This window comes from Nanorana parkeri, unplaced genomic scaffold (genome assembly GCF_000935625.1).
Source record: "Nanorana parkeri isolate BGI_ZX_2015 unplaced genomic scaffold, ASM93562v1 scaffold709, whole genome shotgun sequence".
NCBI classification, from domain to species: Eukaryota; Metazoa; Chordata; class Amphibia; order Anura; family Dicroglossidae; genus Nanorana; species Nanorana parkeri.
Genome location: NW_017306977.1, coordinates 726,387 through 741,903, shown reverse-complemented (window position 1 = coordinate 741,903; position 15,517 = coordinate 726,387). Strand labels below are relative to the sequence as shown.

At 37.9% G+C, this 15,517-nt stretch overlaps 1 protein-coding gene across 4 annotated transcripts in view; it reads left to right on the top strand.

The window, feature by feature from the left end:
• MEIS1 (Meis homeobox 1) overlaps window positions 1-15,517 on the top strand; it is a 146,424-nt gene that overhangs the window by 112,222 nt on the left and 18,685 nt on the right. For all 4 annotated transcript variants that reach the window (XM_018563904.1, XM_018563906.1, XM_018563905.1 and 1 more), the window contains one exon: window positions 7,671-7,747. In XM_018563904.1, the coding sequence (XP_018419406.1) occupies window positions 7,671-7,747 (77 nt within the window). The remainder of the gene's footprint in view (window positions 1-7,670; window positions 7,748-15,517) is intronic.

Genomic DNA, 15,517 nt, shown 5'->3' with positions numbered 1-15,517 from the left:
GATAGACAGATTTCCTTAGATACTTTAAAAGTGATTTTATCAATAGGTTTATTTCATTTGTCTTGTGAAACAGAGCAGTTGTATATTTGCAGGTACGAGGCCTCACAAGAAGTTCTCATAAAATAACTGGACTCAGTGTTGTATTTATAGGTTGTTTTGTCTTAAAGCAGAAATCAAAGTAAAAGCCTTTGTGTTCAGTTTTGATTAGAGTGGAGAAAGGTTGGAACGTCTGTGCTGTCTTTCTCCAGTTGGGAAGACCGCCCTCACTGAAAATATTTTCCTTCACCCCCTGCTTCATTGGAACAGGAGATATGGGGAAATATCTGAAGCGTGGACAGCTGTTCAGGTGACAACTGTCAAAGGTGGGATTGCAAAATTTTCATTCAGAAATTCCAATATGGATATCTACTGACTGTAGTCCTCAGAAAGCATTAAGGAGCCAGTGAATGATTTTTGGCACGCACCAAAAATGAATATATTCATTTTGTACATGAAAACAAATCGTATATAAAAATCTTGCTATTTACAGACTAGTTTGTAGCCTACACGTGCTTAGCTGCAATGCAGAGGATTAACTGACCGCTCTGTCATATGATACTAATCAGGACAGATGATCTTTTTGTCAGTTATTTTCATTTAACTTTTCTCCACCCTCCTTATCCCATTAATCGACAATAGAAAGTGAACTTGAATTTTCTTTTTGCCAAGTTAGCCCATGGCATGGTGTTACCTTGTCCCATCATGTATTAGCTGTATGTGGAGATAACATCTTAATCACCCTACTCTTTTCTCCTCAGACCACCTTCATCCCCCTCCTGAAAAAAAGAACACATAACTCCCAAAACTCTCTTTTTTTTTAGAGGGACTGAAAGTATTTAAGTATTTTAAACATATTAAGTTTCAGTTAAAAGGTCTGTGTCATTATGGACCATTGGCTGAGGAGGATTATCTGCATGAAGTCATGGCTTTCATGTGATTATGGCAATTATGGATTTTTTCATGAAATTTTAAGTTTCTGCTGCAGTAAGCCAGTAAATATGCTAAAAAAAGAAAAGCTCAGATGACTTGAACATGCCATTGTATGGTTAGAAAAAATGTTTAATACAACAGAGTACTGTTTGCCATTTTTAATGGTTTTGGTGTTTTGTTGTTTTTGTTATCATTATATGGTGGTTAAATTAATTTGATACCTAATTTGCCTGGTCTGGTATTTTGGAAAGAATGCTGAACAATTGAATATAGCATAAAAGACATTAAGTCCTCATTTTCAATGGCTTGAGGCAGACTAGCAATTATTGTTTTTTTATGACATTAAACACAGTTTGCTCCAATTACTTAAAGCAAGATCACAGTCTCTGAATTTTTTTGTTTTAGTTCATATGCTCATGATACAGTGTAAAGAGCTTAGAAGTTAAATAGTTATATTTTTTTCTTTTTCGATTTATGGTCCAATGTGGTGCATTATGTTATGTTTTATGGTGCATGGTCTTGGAGGTGTGTTGCTTTTGTGTGTTAGTTGTGAAGCCAGCCTTAAGTCCAGCTTTCGCTGTACTTTTGGCCCTCTCTGACACCAGTACTGGTATAGTGTGTCTGCCCCGGTCTACATGTGACCATTCACAAAAGACAGCCTGTGATGATGCTCAGGGCCGGATTTCCAACAAGGCCAAGCAAGGCCCGGCCTTGGGCAGCAGGGAGTAGAGGGGCAGCAGGGGTGTGGAATTTCTATCTCCCGAACCCCGGGACATGCAGTTGTTTTCTACATTTAGTCCTGCTTTGGGCAAGCAGAGCTAAATGTACAGCAGGGAAGACGCCTCTTGTTTTGTACAAGTTATCTCAGTGATGCTGCCAAGATCACTTGTATGCAGCCTGCAGGTCTGCCATTTTCCATTGGAGGGTTTAGCAGGTAGGGGTGCGCGTTGAGGAACCTGACCTTGGGGCAGCAGAGAGACTAAATCCAGTCCTGATGATGCTACAAGTGTGTTTTGTGATCACGTTCTCAAAATAATTTTAGTGTCACTTTGTAGAGGAATTTCAAAAACTTAGAGTGCGAAGTATTGGGCTAAGTATACAAACTATTGGGTAACCATGAGCGAAATATTGGCCATATTGGACAATTTTAGATCTAATTTGTTCCCTCCGCAGTCTAGGCACTGGTATAGGTGCTGAATCTATAGATCTGTTAGATATGGGGTCCTAAATGAGTCTTTTGAAGGCCATCTGCCTACTCAGTTTGGGTCAGGTAGTTCAGTTGCTATATCTGTGATCAATATTGAAGAGGATCTGCTGGGATAATAATAAAGAGCATTTTACTTACTGCATCATTCACTAAGCATGTCAGTAGTAAATGGTTGAAAAAAGTTAACAATTCTTTCAGTACTCACCTGTTCTACTTTACTTCAAAAACAAAGCAATCACTGCATTCCTTTGGAGAGAGAGTAATCATGGAATCTATCATCGTGACAAGTAAAAGGGCAGGTATGCCCAGCAATACATATGCAATGTGGTCTAATTATTTTGAAAGATGGGGCCCTTGTACAATCCTCTAATTTCTGACATGTACATCCACGTTTATAGTGTTTTCTGTAGCATGAGGTATGAAGCACTGGTGCTACGCAGCTAACTCCAGGTGGCCCATGGCAAGGTTCAGCATCATGGCTGTCACTAAGCCCAGGCACCCAAGGCATGCTGCTCCTGTTTATAGTTGGAGACCTGGGAGCTGTGTGCCATGACTATCATATACATTTTTTAAAGTGCCAATGGCAATGAAGCCAATGCCTTTTAAACCTTTTTTTTTCCCGTTTTGGATAGAGTGAACTTGACTGAACACTGGCTCTTTAGATGGATGGCAAAGACAGTAGCTTTTAAAAGTACTTGTGGTACTGTGGACACAGAAAAGTTTATGATGATAGGTCTTGACTGTGCCAAGAGTTTAAAAACACTGCACTTTACACTACATGTTAGAAGACCTCCCTCTTACTGCCTAAGAAGCACTATTAGTGAACTTAGGGGTTGTCTCTGTCCATATTTGCTTTTTGAGAAGGAGAAAGTAGAAAACCATGGAACTGGAGAAGAGGCGATTAAGTGGGGACATGATCACCATGTATAAATTCATAAATGGTCCCTATAGTGAACTTGGTGCCAAACTATTCACTTTAAGGTCACTGCAAAGGACAATGGGGCACTCTTTGCGTCTGGAGGAAAAGAGGTTTAACCTTTGCATACGGAAAGGATTCTTCACAGTTGGAGCTGTGAAAATGTGAAATAGACTCCCCCAGGAGCTATTTCTAGTTAGCTCAGTTAATTGTTTAAAAAAAATCTGGATGTATTCATAAATGCACAGAATATTACTGGATATTGAGTTCTTATAGGTATATTAAGCATCAGAGATTGTTGATCCAGGGAATATCCAATTGCCTTATGGGATCAGGAAGGAATTTTTTATCCCCTGTTGGAGCAAATTGAACCATGCTTTAAAGGGGTTTTTGCCTTTCTCTGGAACAACAGTGGGTAATTGGGGGCACCGCGTTCTGTTTAGGATTTTCTTCTTTCTTTTCTTTTCTTTTTCCATATCATATCTCTATGGGTTGAAGTCGATGGACATGTATCTTTTTTCAACCTGACTATGTAACTATGTAACACTTTTCAATTCACATGATTAAGATACTAACTTAGGTGTTCTAAGATCCAGCAATATGATCAGTAGGGTTTCATGCACAAAGAGAAGACATGGTGCATGAAGCAATATTATCCTGTTTGTGGCCATTTATATACTCTTCTGTTAGTATATTCCCTACATATTTGTGCTTTAGTGTGTAGTTTATCTATGTTTGTGCCTCTTGAGTGTACATAGTGTTCACATAGCATTTCCTAGCTTTATGAATAATTTTATAGTGGAATGAAACCAGTGAACACTTATAATGCACGTCTCATGCTTTTATATGCTTTCATGCTTACCTTGCGCATGGAAAATAAATAATCACTCACAGAAATGCAGCAATGCTTACATAGAGATTGTGATTGTCTTCTTGTAAAATAAGCAAATCAGGCTGGCTTTTCCTGGGCTGACGTATTCTTTACACCTCTTAAAGGCTGCATTGTACAATAAGTCAGAAGAATAGTGAAATGCTTTTAAAAACAACAGGACTGTATTCAGTAAAATGTGGATCAGAGTATAGCAGGCAGGCATGCAAGAAATGTTAGGGCATGTCTAATCCGACTTAGCAAATAATGCTAATGGAATTAAAAGCAAGCCTAACCAGCATGTTCTTGTACAGAAATGGTCTCCTCACAGGTGCTGGCTTTTAGCGCTACTGCAAACTCACAAATATATATCGGTATTCTGAATAGGAATATATTATTGTTGGCAGACCTAACACATATTTGCATGCACAGTAATGTCCCTTTGTTAAGATCTATTCATACATTAAATATTGACTCTTGAATGTATCCAAAGTGGGGCACAATATTTTTTCTTTATGAAAAACGACAGAAACAAAATAAATTAACTATTGTCTTATGGGTGCTGGTAAGATAGGGGATAGGTTCACACAATAAAATGCTTCCAGATAAAACTTCTTTTTTTTCATTTCCTTTTGGCATTTTACCATCAGGAGATGTTCCTTAGCAAGGTCCTTTTAACTACTTAACTTACTATGCTTTCATTATTTTTACAATAGTTTTCCTGTCCACTGCCCTGTTCCACTGTAAACTTATTTGCTTGTACTGCTGTTACACTCCTCAAAGATTTGGAAGTTAGGCATGTAAATGCCATACTTTCATAATGTCTTTGTATTTCATCATGATCTGTATCATGGACATTTTTTAACAGATTATTTAACAGATTTCTGTCTCTTATGTCATGGATTTTAGCCATTTCCGTAGCTGTTAATTAAAGTTTTTGTTTCTTGATGCAGTATAATTCTCCACCATTTTCCATACTGAGACAACTACTCCGTTCCAAATCAGTTTGTTCACTCTGTACCAAGAGTCAGGAGATTATTTTCTACAGTTATGCTGAGACTGAAGTTAGCCAAGCTAATAAAAGGGAAACCCTCTTCATATACTAATATTAGATCTGAGCGATAAGCACATCTAAGGGACAGAACATGTACAGGGTTATTCACAAAAGGGTGAAGAGTTTGGAGGAGGCAGGAGAATCTAGGCCAAAATAACTGATTTGGAAAAATTCTCCAATTCAGATCACTTTCCAGTTCAGCTATGTTGGCCTAGATTGTTCACTTCTCCTGCCTCCTCCAAACTCTTCACCCTTTTGTGAATAACCCTGCTAGAGTCAATGGTATGTTACTCTGGTCATTCACATGGCAATTTAATTGTGTGACTGAACTTTCAATTCCATTTTTCTGAAAATTGCTAAGCAAAGGCATGAAATAATGATTTCTTTCCACTGCACAGAGATGGGATCAAAATTGGTCATATTGAGCCCAAAGGAAACATTTCTAAGATCTGTTTTTTTACAAGGTTGCTGCAGCTTTTATCCATTTTTTAAAATTTGGTCTTTCAAGTTGCTATATAGCTGTTTCAACTACACAGCCATCTGAATTCTGGTGGTCAATCTAGTGTAAGGGTGTAGTAAACTGCTTAGTTTCTAGCAATTGCTTTTGAGTGTATTTGCGATTTTTGGTGAATGGAAATTGGTTGCAGCCAGCTCTACAGTAGTAAAATAGTAAAATAGTAAATAAGAGGTAAATAAATAACTGCAGGATCAGAAAATCGTGACACACTATTGAGATCAAAGCTGCCTCCTAGTATGGGACACAGATAATCTAAGATTGTTTGTAGAGACAAAAATTCAGCATTATAGCTGTTTAAGAAATGCTTTTCATTTTTACTTAAGGGAGAACTATGAGGTGATGTGAGTGATTTCCACTCATTCTCATAGTTAGAGCTGAACTGTGACAAAGAAGTTGAGAAGTGAGCAGAAACATGCAGACGGTCCGCTCACTTCCCGATCGTCTCCCTGCAGTGAGCGGTGACTAACAGTCACCGGTCGCCGCAGGGATTCCCCCCCTCTCCGATCCTTCAGCGCTGAGTTAAGGAATGAATGGGGGAGGAGGCAGCTGTCACTCACGCAGCTTGGTGGATCCAGACAGTGTTGTTACCGATCTGTCCCAGCTGCGGTGCTCTCAGTATATGGCGGGCAATAGCCCGCCATATGCTGAGTTTTGGCTCACGGGAGTAGGTTAGTATATGTCCTCCTGTGACCCTAAAGAGAACTATGGGTAAAAACACTTACCCCATAGTTCTCTTTTAAGTTACAATCCAAAATCAGCATGAAGAATCATTGTATATATACACTGACCACATAAAGTAACCTCAATGCAATTACACTATCCCAATTAAAGAAAAAAGCTAGGTTCCGCTGTTGAGCTTGGAGATATGTAATTAATATGGTTGTGTAGTATGGCTGTACAAGTTAACAAATTCTGTGTGAGACCACAGAGGCAGCACCTCCAGCACTCTAGATGTTCAGGGTGCATTAGGTATGCATGGGAGTGGCCATACACAAAAAGGGGGACATCTTCTCTTGTTTGATATGGTTGTTATACTGCTTGGGCCAACCTTAATACCCCTGCTTTTTGCAGTGCATGTATAGTAGACCCTTTCTACAGACACCTTAATCACTTACTAGTTACCCTCAACATAGCAAATTTATAGCAATGATTAGAATGACCATGTTGATTTCAAATATCTGGATCTGTAGGGTCAACAGTTTACATACTCAGATAAGATTTTAGGTGTATTCTGAAGCATTTGGGCTCCTTGTTCCAAATCCACCATTATCATTTTGGAAAAGTCCTGGTGAACATTGCTGTTAGTAAGGAAATTCTCTGCAGCTTTGGGATTGCGCTGTAATGAAATTGTATTTTTGCTTTATTATCTGACTGGGTTAATTCGAGAATGCTCTATCTATTCGTTAAAATTCCCTGCAAGCCATGTCACTAAAAGTGTAGTGATCTCTAGGAATATTGAACGTACTCTTTTAAAATGGTTAATTATCATCTTTTAATAAGTCGTTTAGCGTGATGTAATTCTTCCTAGTAAAGAACATTTAGGTTCTCATAGGAAATCTTAAACCTCAATTAACCATAACATTAATTTAAAAAAACCCTTTTGAATAAGAGCATTTGGCCTCTTGTCTCATGATTAGACTTAGACAGTTATGTTAATGTCAAGCAAAATACGCCGTTAAATGACCTTAAGTTGGCATGTGTTCAAAATCCCAGTATTTCGTTGATGAGTCAATGTGGAGAATTTAGTTCACCACTCCAAACGGGACTTTTTATATCTCCGGCTCTCTTATTTGAACACTGCAAATTAAATTTAGAGCTATTGCAAGCAGTGGCTTATCTGATTGTCTGTTGGCATGATACTTCCTTGATTTTTTCCTCCTACTGTGTCCCACTGGAAGATAAAACTAAATATCAGTGAACAGGCAGGATTCCTAATAGCTGTTTCTTCACTTGGTTAATTCTTATAATTAGTAAGTCTGTGCGGCCTAATAATTAGATGATGTAGTATACAACTAATAAAAGAATGACACACCTCAAGTATTTTGTGCTTTTAATTATTGACTGCACGCTGGCATTTTTATTTGCAACAAAAGGGAATGTAATCACGGATTGAAAATATGTTCCTTTATTATCTTGCAGCACCCCTACCCTTCAGAAGAACAGAAAAAACAGTTGGCACAAGACACAGGTCTCACCATACTTCAAGTGAACAATTGGTGAGTAATTTGACTCAGTGTTTATGTACAATCAGTGCTCCAGCCTCTGGCAACCTGCAGCTAATCATTTGTGCTACTCTGGCACGCCCTGTAATTGCCTACTTTCCCTCGTAGTTTACTGATGCAAAAGTAATACCACCTAGAGAATGTTTCCAGTGATGTGAATTTTAATACTTCTGCACCAATATGACTGCATTCTACTGTGGTTTATAGGACAACTCTAGGCAAAACAAAAAAAGTCTCATCTTAAGCATGCAAAATAGAAATCTATTTACCTGTGTCACCTTACTGTTTTGGATGCTTTGGAAGGAAAATCTTCTGTTAAATCCTGGGCTTAAATGCAAACTATTTAAAAAAAAAAAAAAAGCATGGGAGGCTGGGCATTGCCATAGGAGACTTGTACAAATGCAAAAACATTTTTTTTAAATATTGTGCAACAGGCAGAGGGTCTTTTCATGCAGCTTCAAGGGCAACACTGAAAATACACAAATCCATCCAGTAAATAACATGCTTGAGGGATACCTTAAAGCTGTACATGGTATTATGTAAATTGGCTAGTAGTTGTCTATCCCTGTTTTTGCTAATGCAATACTTCCCTGCCGCTGGCCAATTTCTATCTATCCCCCATTAAAAATTAGGAGAATACAGAAGATACAGTAGTGTACAAGTGTCCAGCAGTGGGACAGTTTAAATCAGGCATAATAGGCCTAACTTGTGCATGCCTTTTTTTTTTTCATTTTTAGAATAGGGGGATGTGGTGAATAAAAATAATATTTGCAAGATGGTTTAGGTGCATACTATTCTTGCACTTTTTTTTTTCTTTTAAACAATGGAGTAGCGAACAAAGAGCAGCTCCAAGAACAGATGATCAGTAACAAGTTAATGCTCTGAGCACCCCAAACTTAAAATAGGCCCTAATAGCATACAATAAAAAGAAAAAATCCCAAAACGAGTAAAAACCCTATACTGTAGTAGCAAAAAAAAGAAACAAAAATACACTTTTTAAGGGATGCCCTGCAGACAAAAATAAAAAGCAGTTTCACCTAAAATATAGAAAAAAGTATTTTTTTATTCAAAAAAGTGGGTTGGGTGCCCAAGTAGCTCACAGATTTAAAGTACAGCTCCCTAACTGAACCTAATGTCCTATACTTTCCATATAACAGCTTTCAATTCAATGACATTATTGCTGCTCTGTATTCCTTCCTTTTATAGTGAACCCCATTATTGGTCCTTCTAAACCTGCTGGCCATAGTTCAAACGTGATGCAGTGTAAAATGGTTTAGAACATTTTGGGCAAATCTGCACATAAATCCACCCAAAACGTGAATCTCAAACATGCAGGATTTGCCTCAAACATATGTTAATGGCAAACCCAAACCTTATCCCTACCTTTAATGTAGTTCTGCGGTTCTACTAGTGGTAAAGTAGGTTCCATGTGTATTTAGACTCTTTTCCTCACTTTTGAGAAGCTAGTTTGTACACTGTAATGCCATTTTGTTGTTATTTCTTTTGCAAACAGCACATACACGTAGCTTTATTTTACATGACATTTTTTGTGATTTTTCTTCGCAATGTGGTTTAAAGTGACACACCCGATTTTTGTCTGGCAAAGCAGTGATACAGTTAAAGAGGAACTCCAGGAATTGTAAAAATTAAACCTTGCAGTGGGGCTATCCCTGCACTGCAAGGGGTTTGTGCTGGTTCTGGGCTAAGGGCTAAAAAAAGAAGATATACTCACCTGATTCTCACTCCCATCTGGGTGCTAGTCCGCAGCCTCTTCTCCACCAGCCTCCAGCAGTCTAAGGTCTCATGATGTCATCATGTCTAATGCAAGGGCATTCTTTCAACTAGAGCTCATTATATTCAGCAAATAACAGAAATAGAATATTTGGAAAAGGTATACTACTGCTGTGTATAAAACAAATTCTCCAGCACACAGGTCTGCTGGCTGGTAAAGGGAGGTTTTTTTAATCTGTTTCCAAATTACATCTCCGTTGCAAACTTATCCAGAAGCCACAAACAGATTCTGAAAGGATTTATTGTAAGAACAGAGTCTACAATTGGAATACCATGTAAATTGTACAAATTATTTGGTACATTTACAAAGCCTTTTTTTTTGGTATAACATTATAATGAATGATACTGTTCTCTTAACTTTTTCTCCCTTCGGTGTCACTCTGACATTTCCATGCCATATTTTCCTATCTGTGTTTGAAAAGCATGTGAGCAATGACAAGCATAAAGCAGGATTTTAGCAATAAGTAACAGGATAAGTAAACCACTCTCTACATTACACACTCGATTCTCCGCATGTCATGTGGATTTCCAACTTGTCATGTGGGTATCAGAAGGATGGCTAATATGCCATAATGTTTACTTAAGATCACTGTCTGTCCAGCAATCTTTAGTTACTTGTGTTATCATAACCTGGAACGGATATATTTGGTGTTTGATGTTGGTGGAACATACATGTAACTGTAAAACTAGAGTACAGCATTCTACTGGATGTCTGAACTTCATTACAGGAAGTGTCAGTCTAATACTGTGTAATCTTCAATGTAACACCTTAGTGATAACCAGCTACTTATGTTATAGTTGCCATTATAGGATTAATATCCAAAGTGCATTATCTGCGAGCAGCAGACAGAACATAACCATAGCCCATAAAGGTTATCAATCTCTGTGACCTGAATTGCCTTGGGAGATCAATTTTCTGCTGCCCTAATAAACGGCTGGTTGTCAAATACAGAATTCTCTATGAATGCAAATATGTTTTTACAAGAACTTTAATTTTCCTGACATTTCTTAGCTGACTTTATGCTTTAAAATACAACATTTTTTTAAATTTAAACCCCACAAAACAAGGGAAAAAAAACAAAGGATGTTATTAAATATTTTATGATTTGATATTTTATACATCTTTCCTTTGTCCTGCGAACATACATTGTGCAAATTGTTTATTTGCTTTACCATCCCTCTTAAAAACAATAATGCCCTTAGTTCTTTCAAAATTAGTGAGGTTGTTTTTTAGGTCCATTAGTGTGACTATCGGGACTAAGCTACACACTGCCTAAGAACTGAAATCAGGCTTTCACTGGGACTATACAATAAGTGGGGGGGGTTAAGGTAGGTATAACCAGTTTGGTGGTATTCACTAGTAATGCCATTTCTGTTAGACTCCAGCATTAGACCCCAAAACCTATTTTGATGTTTGTTAAAGTGACACCATGACTACCTCTCAGGGCAAAGTGACAGGACCCCAGATATCCCACTCCCATAGCAAGGTATCTTACCAATCTATGCTGCCTCGCTGCCTACTTACTGCTGAAGTTCACCGTGGGCTATCTCTATGGTGTCATTACCCAACACACATTACAGTGTTCAGACCTGGTGATTGACAGTTCAGGCCTGAGGACAGTCACCTGACAGAGATCACATAATCTCCTATATCTAGAAAACTTGCTCTATTAGAGCTATGGAGCAAGGTAGTGGTGAGATACCAAAGTAGCATAGCAGTATACCTTATTGGGGGGTGTCAGAAGACAGAGTTACTGAATGGGCAAAGGGACAGTGTCTTTTTAATGAAAAACTTATTAGCTTTAGAAGCTTGGACCCAAGTGTCAAATTGCCATTTTATAGATTGTTTTCCCCTGGTGTTGGCAGACATCAAGGTCTACCATGTAGGTAAAGCTCAATCCAATTTTTATGTACTTACAGCTATTAGAGAAATGTGGTGATGTTTATTTCATGTGTGTTTGTCTTTAGAATGTGTCTGACATTCTGAGATTTTAATAGTTTTCCAAATAAATACCTTGGACAATGTAATTTGCTCTAGGGAACAGTAAACAAATGACTTTGTGATGTATCTCACTTTTCATTTATGCAGTCAAGGATTTTCCTAAATTTTTACTTTTTAGTCAAAGGCTCTGCCTAACTTGTTAACACACATGTACATTTCTGTATTATTAATGACAAGCTACTGTAAATCACTGTTGCAGAGATTAAATGAAATGCTGAAGGGCAGCCTGGGTGCAGATCAGTCATAAATTATTGGCAGCAACACAGCATGTGGGAATACATGAAATGTGTATAAAAACATAAACTCATGTCTAGCAGGATGGTATTTAATTGTGACTTGGAATTTTGCATTTCTTTATATGATCTTTTTTAATCAAAAAGTCATTCCCAAATGAAGTATTTCTCAATTACATATGTTTCTGGTCTTTGGATTGATGATATACATCTATGACAAAGCTATAATGCGTTTCATCATTTATAACAATTTACCTTTTAATATACAGAAGAACTGTTAGGGGTGATTTACTAACAAGAAGTCAAGTGAACCTATTGTCATTAAAAATATCAATCACGTCTGAAGACTTTCTGTTTTGTCTTTGGTTTTTTGCCGCACATTATTTGCTGTGTGAAGTGAAAAGAGGTTCACTTCACTTCAGTTTGGCAAATCAACCTTTTGATGTGTCATTTTCCTGTAGTAACAAAATAAGTATCAACTTTTAGGTTCATTAAAGGACAAGTGCCCCTTAAAGGAGAACTATGAGGTGAATGAAAATAACTCATCCTCATAGTTCGAGCCGACGTGTGACAATGAAACCGTCACATGTCGGCCTAATAGATCGGGAAGTGAGCGAACACATACCATCGCTCACTCACTTATCGATCATCTCCCTGCAGTCACGGCTCCCTGCAAGGATTTCCCCGCTCCGATCCTTCAGTGCTGACAGGAGGAATGGACGGGGGAGGGGGCAGGTACAGCTGGCTCTGCCTCTAGATAGGCAGAGCCAGCTGTCATTCACGTAGCTGTGTGGATCTCGACAGCATTGTCGGGATCCGTCCCGGCTGTGGCGGTCTCAGTATACCGCAAGCTGTAGCTCGCAATATACTGAGCTTTGGGTCACGGGAGGAGCTTAGTATATGTCCTCCCGTGACCCTTAAGAGAACTATGGTGAAAAACATTTACCCCATAGTTCTCTTTTAATGATAAATATGAGAACTGTTATGTTGTCTCATACTTTGTGTATTCATTTGCAGTACCCATAAGACAGAATATCTGAGATGGTAGAATTATTGCAGTTTTTTCAGAGGTCTCAGGTGACAGCCCACAAAATGAATGTTATATTTGCAAACTTGTTGGATTTGCTTGGATATATTTAAAGACCTAAGGTGTGTGTATTTAAATACATGACAACCAATATCTTTGCTAAATTGACCAAGATGGAGAAGTGTCATAAATACCTGTCTGTGATACCTAAAGCAACAAGTGAAGGTATGTTTTTCATTCTCTAAGCTACATTAGAAATATGAAAATCGGGTTGCTGTAACATGGCCAGTTAATTGTTCTTACACTTTCTATCCCTCACATTAACTCCTTTTTTATTAAATTAGCATTCTTCAAGATCCAGTATAAATATTCTAAGAAACATTTTTGGTTTTTACATTAAACTTTGGGTCCATGTATTTACAAAGATATTTCACATGAACCCTAGGGGCAGTTAAGAGTATTACTGCACAGAGGATAAAGGTTTTTATGTAGAGACAGATCTTCTGGTAGTTTCCTTTATCTTTTGGAGACTCTGTTGCTGAGATAATGCTGATCTTGAGTTTCTGAGTCTGCATACCTCCTGTGATCATTAGCACCTCTCAACGTTGCTGGAGCACACAAAGGGGTCTGGAAATACCCAAAACTCTCAACTGAACAGAAAAAGTTTGGGAATTATGGCAGAGATACCTCACTCTTGGAGTATCCAAGACATTTAAGATGTTAATGTATATGTGAATGCACAACTCCAAACTCACAGAGTAACCAGTATATATTATTTAGTTAACATATTAGCATTTACTTTTGCCAAAAATCATTAGCTTCTACCTGTTTTTGATCTTTTGTTACAAGGTCATGTGACACATAGCTTTCTTTCATGTCATCTTCCTGGTGGAGGGGGGGCAGACCAGCTTCTGTAGAGGGTGGGCAGTTGATAATGAGAAGGGGAAGTACATGCTTGCACAGTTAGGACAGGCTCACAATTGTGGTAGATGTTTGTGTGTTCACTAGAACTACACACTATGCTAACAGGAATGCTCACAATGTTTCTGGATGTGCTTGCATCCACACTATGCCACCCTGTTTGTATAGTTATTAGATGCTCAGAGTTTTATACACTTATGAAACCCAGATTACATTACCAATCTGTTTGTTCTCAGCAAACTCTTCAGATCTGCTAGCCAGGATGACAGCGGGGTGGTTGCTGGGAGCTGCTGTCAATTGCCAAGGCAGGGGGGTGTGGGGACGTGGCTGATAAAGAAACCATTGGAGATACAGGTATGCTGTGCTCCTTGAAGCAAGCCCGGTCATGCAGAGTGAACACACAAGGACAGATCTGCTTATGTGCTTGGCATGGTCATGGCGTAGTTCACAACAAGGAAGAAGGGGGGATGGCAGGATCACCAGGTATTTCTAATGAAAAGAGACAATGAAAAGATAACATACTATAATGATAAAAAAACACATGGAAAACACACACACACACACATATAGATCATGGATCAAATTTCCAAAGCAACCAGTCAAATCCGTTGCTTAATTTTGTACCTTACTTCTTAATCAGTTCCAGTTGCTTGTATTCAAATAGTTTAGGTTTTAGTGCAACACAATGCATTGAGCGGAATTTACTCAGACTTTAGCAGACAGAATCGGAAACAGCTGAATGGGGCAACCAATCAGCTTCTATCTTTCATTATCAAAGCTTAACTGAACAAGCTGAAGATAGAATCTGATTGGTTGCCATGCATAGCTTCTGCCGATTTTGTCTTCTACAATTTTAGTAAATTCCTCCATTGTCTTGTATTTTGGTACTTTTGAAGTGAACACATTACCAGACTAAGCCTTTTGTCCTGATACCCATCTGTATGAATAATATAGGAACAGCTCCAGATTCAGCTGGACATTAGGAAACAAAAGATCAGAATGTTTCAAGTATAAAATAAATAATACATTCAATTTTCATTCAAACACAGTGAATCTTAAGGCCCACCCCTCATTTACTGAGTCAGGGAGGTTTTTCATCTTTGATATATATTTTTAATAGTTCACTTCCCAGTTAAGTGCCTCTAAAAATGAAATCACTCTGCGTGTCATTTACATGCAAGAGAAGCGCTAGATTTAGACATGAATCTTCCTATGGGAGTCTATTGTCCTCACTATAAGTATAAGAAGATTGTTCATTTGACTAACCGGAATGAACCTTTTCCCTTTTTTTCTGCAAAGCATTCTTAACCAGCTATTATTCATAATGAACTGTGTAACTGTTTTAATTATAGTATTACACTGAGTGCATTTTAAAGGTACCCAAATTGCACCAATCAGTGCTGATCACTATATAAAATGCTATATAGTTACTCCTAAGAAAGAACATATTAATTGTAATCAGTCAAAAATGTTTAGCTTGCATATTGTACCAGACAGACTTGGAGAGTTGCCAGTTAGCTGTATTATTAGAAACAATTAAAAAAAATATAATCCCAGGCCTAGGAACTATTTAACTGACAACAAACCTACTATTGTCACTTAGGAAATTATTCTTTTTACACATTTTATTTTACCCAGTGACCAAGTGTGTCTCAATTTATAAAAGAAAGATAAGTATAATATTAAATATGAATATACTTCTGAATCCCATGCATATGTCTTAGCTTAAATGGTAACAGGACATAAAGCATGCACACATACATATACAGTGTGTATATATATATATATAT